This window comes from Barbatula barbatula (genome assembly GCF_947034865.1).
Source record: "Barbatula barbatula genome assembly, chromosome: 3".
Classification (NCBI taxonomy): Eukaryota; Metazoa; Chordata; class Actinopteri; order Cypriniformes; family Nemacheilidae; genus Barbatula; species Barbatula barbatula.
The window spans coordinates 1,356,665-1,363,144 of record NC_136764.1 but is presented as its reverse complement, the minus strand read 5'-3'; the positions used below and the strand labels follow the sequence as shown (position 1 = coordinate 1,363,144).

Here is a 6,480-nt window from a genome sequence, read left to right as displayed (position 1 = left end):
CCACAATATGAACACAATCATGAATTTCAGCCATGGACTGATATGTTTCTGCTGTCTACGCAAGAGAGATGTGTTTCAGAAACACTGCTGATTGCGTTAATGCGCAAGTTAAATGACTATATAGTACACACATTACTGTAGTGCTGTAGGGCAAACAGGATCTGCGGGGTCCTCGGTGGAACTACAAGGGGTCCGTGTCCTTGCGGGCAACTTTTTTATGTAAGGCATGGGTACAGAAATATTACAACAAATGTTCATTGAAGCTCCCGCATATTGCAATTTTAACCTGCGTGCGGACAAAAAACATCCATTCAGGCAGCAGAAGCAAGAAAGTTAACTTACATCTGCTTCATCATTTCCCTTCCGAGTACACATGAGAGGAGTCGCGTGCAAATAAAGTTCATTCTCATATATTCTGAACTTCTGTACAAATTTGTTAAAGCTGTAAACGGCTAGTTTCACAGGCAAATGACACGCACCGCTTCTGCATTGTAAACTCTGACATCTTACGTGTTTAAAATCAATGAAACATGCACCGTGTACTGATGGTTCATGTCAAACAAGTTGCCCAAAAAATAACTCTGACTAGTTGCATGTTGGTCTCCTTTCAGTCTGATATGATAAAAACTAGTTTTTTTGTTGCAGAAAGACGGAGCTCAGAATTATAAATAGCGGTGTGTTCTGCGACACAGAGAAGAGGAAGAAAATATAAGAATAACACTTAATAAAACAGCCTGCTTTTACAACAGAATGCATAAGCCTCTACCTTTAATAGACTAGTCTTTGCGCCATTAACCAGGGTCAGTCATTTCATTGAAGCCTTAATAAAAACTACGGTTCAGGACAAAGAAAAATGTCCTAATACAGTGAAACTGAAAGTGTTTCTAGATGTTCTGCACCACAGACAAGAATGTAAAAACTGCAATGCAAATACACGTGATACAATAAAAGTGGAATATAAGTAAGTAAATTGAATTTCATGTGAGTGTAAGGGAAAGCCAGCAAATCTGTAAAATCAGATTTTACCTATATAGTAACCAATATTGGATTTTATATTTGTAATATATATTTATATATTTTTTTATTAGTATTTTTATTTTATTAAACAGTATAAAAAATAACTAGCCATTCTAACGCGCACTGTGAGTCAGTTACGTCACCTGTATGTTTCTTTGCTCACAGCTGATTGGTCAAACTTCAGTCTAAGATCTCGAATCCAGATCATAGCCTGCCATGGTGACGAACACCGAATAAAGCCGAGCTACTCTCATGGTACCTAAAACCCAGGGTCGGTACAAACTAAACTGAAACATAGCTGGCTAGCCACCTAAACCAGCTTCATGGTACAGGCCCCTGATGATTCCTCCCAGCTATCCAAACTGGCAAAGTGCATTGAAGAGATAAAACATTGGATGACCTGTAATTCCTTCTTTTAAATTCTAATAAAACAGAAATATTACTTATCGGACCAAAGACACGCAAACCAAATATTGTACTAAACTAATACTGTAAAAGATCTCTGCATTATATTAGACAGCAACCTGTCATTTTGAAATCACATCTCAAATGTCACAAAAACAGCCTTTTTCCACATAAGAAATGTTGCCAAGTTACGAAATATTCTGTGTGTTGCTGACACGGAGAAGCTTATTCATGCATTTATGACCTCAAGACTTGACTACTGTAATGCGCTACTAAGTGTTTGTCCTGCATCATCAATAAACAAACTACAGTTAGTTCAGAAAATACCATCACATAACCCCAATGTTATCAACCCTTCACTGGATACACATTAAGTATCGTATTGACTTTAAAGTTCTTTTAATCACTTATAAAGCCTTAAAGGGTTTAGCCCCTACCTACCTAACAGAGCTTCTATCACACTACAACCCATCACGCTCTCTAAGATCTCAAAACTCTTTTGATAATACCTAGAATAACTAAATCCACCAAAGGGGGTCGAGCTTTCTCATACGTAGCACCTAAACTCTGGAATAACCTTCCTGATATTATTCTAGGATCAGACACACTCGCCCAATTTAAATCTAGATAAGACACATCTTTTCAGCCAAGCTTTCACCACCGGGAGACTGCTCACTGATTTACAAGGTGTTTATATAACAAGTTAAACTATTCATGTTCTGTGTTTTTCTTATTTCCCCCTGTAAAGCTGCTTTGGAACAATGAACATTGTGAAAAGCGCTACATAAATAAAATTGTATTGAATATAAAAAACAGAGAAACGTCTGGCTAAAATAGCATTCCGGTCATTCACATGCTTTCTTTAATGAAAAACAAAGCTTTATGAAATACATTTAGATTTTCTTAAAGCCTATTTACTGTTTTGTTACATATTTGCTCTTCAACCTTAATGTCCAGTTTGATCTAGAAAACAAACACAAATGCAACAGTTTAACAGACAAGACATTTTTATAAAACCAAAAACACTTTTGTTATAACAAAGTGAATACAATTCTGAAGACTTTGATGCCTTGCCCAGGCACAGGTGTGGACCTGCGTTCATGCAAAGCCTTGTTTGTGGTTAAACATGCTTTTTTGAATGCATACTGTACTTTAAATTCTAGTAGGGCTGTCAAAGGATTATTCACAACTAATGGTGTTAAAAATAAAGGTTACATAATATATGTATGTGTGCAATAATTATGTATATACCAGTAAACACACATGCATTTATAATTTTAAGAAAAAAACACAAACTTTAACATATGTAAATATATAAATGTAGGTGTTTGTATTTATAAATAGATAACTCTTATACACAGCACACACCAACATATATTATGTTAACAAAAATGTATTTATCATACGATTAGTCGCGAATAATCATTTGACATCCCTGAACTCTAGTCATCCAAAACATCAGTCTCATCACCAAAAGCTGCTCTCCTCCTCCTCCTCCTCCTCCTCAGTCCCTAGTTAGAACTGAAAACTCCTTCAGATGCTGGCTCACAACACTATCCAGGACTTTACTAAGACCTTTACACGCTGTCATGGCCGCCTCCATTAACGTGTCCAAGTGGTCCTGATGGAGATGGGCGTCCATCTGCAGCAGGGCGATGTTCCCACTGCGGGGCAGCAGAGCCAATGACAGCGATGTGCCTCCTCCGCTCTCTTCTACGTGACAAAGATCAGCCAGCGGTGTGTCTTCCACAAAGGCGGCGGTGCAGGCACACACATAGTCACGCATGGGAATACCAGCGTCCACCAGAGCCAAAGTGGCAGCATTTACACATGCGCTGTAGTTTCCACCATCTTCCTGCAGAATCTGAAATCCCAGAAGAGAGACTAATGTTTAATGCATAATACATATAAAGTACATTATATAAGACATGACTGGACTTAAAGTGGCGTTTCATCAGAATGGCCTCTTTGTCCCCATTTCAGTTTGTAAATGCTACTGCAGGTGATGTGCGGAGGTATTTTCTTTAAGTGATTCGGCACTGCTCAACTGCACGGATGAGTCTGATGTTTTGAGTCGCATGTCTCGTGTGGCATGTGACGGTGATCCGGTGAGAATCTTTGCTGTACATCAGTAGCGCATAATAAACATAACAGATAACATGGCAGGTGATATAACACGAAACAAATAAGAACATAAACAGACCCAAATAGGGCGAAACTGCCTTTTTCTTCGTAAACTCTCATCAGTTCGTATTTCTTGGTTTTCACAACTGATGAATCTCCAGATGTCTGCACAGCTTAGTGTTTAAAAGTAAAAGTACTAAACAGCCCCATAAATAATACAAACGGTTTCCAAGAAAAAATATCTGTGTACAATGCAGCATCCACTCGCGGACTAGCATTCTTCTCACAGATGTGAGGAAATGACGCATAGACGAAAGGCACCAAATAAGGATTTCCGGAAAAAGTCAACCCGACAGTTTTAAACACAGCTCTTTCACGTACTTGCTCAATAATTGGTTTTAGTTCATTATTAAAGTCTTCTCTTATTATGATATCATAGTGTACACACCTTTACATAGATGTCGATTTGTGATCGTGGATAGAGCTCAGTAAGAACCGCCGCTTCAAAGGTCTGTTTCAAGTGAAGGCTCATCTCGCTGGACTTGCGGTCACCGTGTGGACGTCTCTTCCTCTCCGCCGTGCTGAATGTGGCCATGCTGTACTGACAGTTAATGACTGCACGATCATGAAAGGATTTACTGCAAGAACCTCGTGTCGAAAGGGAGACAATTTAAACTCTGGTTTGGTCCATAAATGTAGTTACTTATTTTATTTATATTGTTTCCTGTAGTTTAAAGGGACACTTCAACCAAAAATGAGAATTCTGTCATCATTTACTCACTTTCAAGTTTCTTTTGTTCTGACGAACACGGAGAAAGATATTTGGAAGAACGCTTATAACCAGACAGTTAGTTTAACCATTGACTCACAATACTGGGAAAAATGACTTTATATGATTCTTTAGTTCTGTTGAACACAAAAGACGACATTTAAAAAATGTAGGACAGCACACTTTTAACTACCATTGTCATTTTTCCTACTTTGGGAGTCAACGGGGGTCAAATTCTGTCTGGTTACAAGCATTCTTCCAAATATCTTCCTCAGAACAAACACATTTATACACATTTGGAAGAACTCGGAGGAGAGGAAATGATGACAGAATATTCAATTATATAGGTGAACTATTCCTTTAACCATAAGAGAAAGATGGTGTCAACAGAGCAAATTCCATGGGTTTGAAACACAGGAACTGAAAAACACTAAATACACGGTTTACAAAAGCATTTATCAAAATAATGCATTCATGTTCGTTTTAGCTTCTTCTTGACACTTTGTCTAAGAAATAACTGTTGAGAATGTTTTTAATAGTATAAAAAACACAGTTTAGTAACCAAAGTTATTTTGGCAGTTTTAAATGTGCATATGTGACATCATGGTTAGTTTTCATAATGGATGTAAATCACATATGTGGCAAATGTTCCTGTTGAGAAACATCACAGAAGTTCTCATGGATTCATCAGAATGACGTCACACTCAATAACTATAACAGTGTTGTCTTTTGCTAATTCGTTTAGTTTTGTGGGTGTAAAGATATTTAAAGAAAATTGGCAAACACTTTCTGGTTCATAGTTTACACTTTATAGTGTTCTATCCAAAGAATGTAATTCAGATAAAACAAATGAATAAACTCTACACGCGCATGCGCACACGGGCTCATCTCTCACCTCGTGCGGACCGTAAACCACCGCGAGCTCTTTGGTGTTGCCCTGCTCCAGATAAGCGGACCCGTCGGCCTGCGCAAACACACTCATGCGGGCCTGCACCTTACGCAGCTCGGACGCTTTTCGTCCATCTAGCCGGTAACCCTGATCCGACAGCAACTCAAGCCCCGCCATGACCGCTGACTGACGCGTAAAGGCTGCTGCTGCTGCTGCTGCTTCTTCTTCTTCTTCTTCGAGGTTTTATTGGCGGTTGACAAACAACAAAATGGTGCATTACCGCCACCAGCTGGTATGGAGTGTGCATCAAAATCACTTTCTTTTTTATCATATCCTGTCCCACAATTTTGTTATTCTTAGATATATGATATAAAGATATAACATTCATTTGCATAATTGAAATATATCCTTGCATTTTTATTTAGAATCCTCATGTTTCTGACGGTATCACATGTTCCACAGTTTCTTCTTAAGTCACACCTTCCCGTATCACGATGACCCGTTTTATAAAGTGTGCTGTTTAGTCTTATATGTCTGAATCTCATCCTTGATATTATTATCTCATCTCTTCTATGTTTTCCTGCACTTCTCATCTCTCCCACTTTTTACTTTGTCAAACCACCTTTCTTTCTTCTCCATCTCCCATTGATTTTGCCACCTGACCTTCAACCTTTGCTTAATAATCCTCTCGATTACAGTCTTAGTAATATATTAAAAAATATGGTTTCTCCTGTTTGTAATTTTTAAGAAACAACATGTATCTGCGTCCTGATAGGCCTACTTAACTGCTTCAAATGTAAATGAACTTCAGTAAAGGTTGAAGATTATTTTGCAATCCTTCTCTTATACACACACTTGCAAATGTTTAAATATATTATTTTCTGTTAACTGAGAATTTAAATCCCACCTATATCTTCTTGTAAAGAACATCTACTGTCCTCTATCGGACGACTTCAGTTTCAGAATGAAAGTACCGCCACCTGCTGGAGGATTTCAGCCTGTTGTTTACTGAATAACCCACTTTTTATTTCTAATCATTTTTATTTATATTTATTGCAAGAATGTAGAGAAATTGTGTCATGAGGGAAATTCATAATCAGCTCATTTTCATTTCAGACCTCAATTCTCCTTTAATGCCACAAAGATGAAAGTGTACGTCACATCAGGCTATTTCTATTTTCTTTACAGTATGTGATGGAAGAGTCGTGCTTTACATATATATTTGACCTCTGCTTGTATAATGTTTCGACTATCTAAATGCATATTAGGCTATTTG

General features: G+C 37.9%; 1 protein-coding gene across 2 annotated transcripts; it reads right to left on the bottom strand.

The window, feature by feature from the left end:
- Nucleotides 1-2,204: 2,204 nt before the first annotated feature.
- Nucleotides 2,205-5,420, bottom strand: LOC306892139 (exosome complex component RRP41-like; the record flags this gene model as incomplete). Of its 2 annotated transcripts, XM_079452991.1 has the most annotated exons (4): nt 2,249-2,385; nt 2,894-3,286; nt 3,995-4,147; nt 5,211-5,420. In XM_079452991.1, 3 exons carry the CDS (start codon nt 5,379-5,381, stop codon nt 2,927-2,929), a joined length of 684 nt encoding a protein of 227 aa, XP_079309117.1. In that variant the 3' UTR covers nt 2,249-2,385; nt 2,894-2,926. The 2 variants fall into 2 exon arrangements, with proteins under 2 accessions (XP_079309118.1, XP_079309117.1); XM_079452992.1 differs by having other exon boundaries at nt 2,205-3,286; nt 3,995-4,184; nt 5,194-5,381.
- Between the last annotated feature and the right edge of the window lie 1,060 nt (nt 5,421-6,480).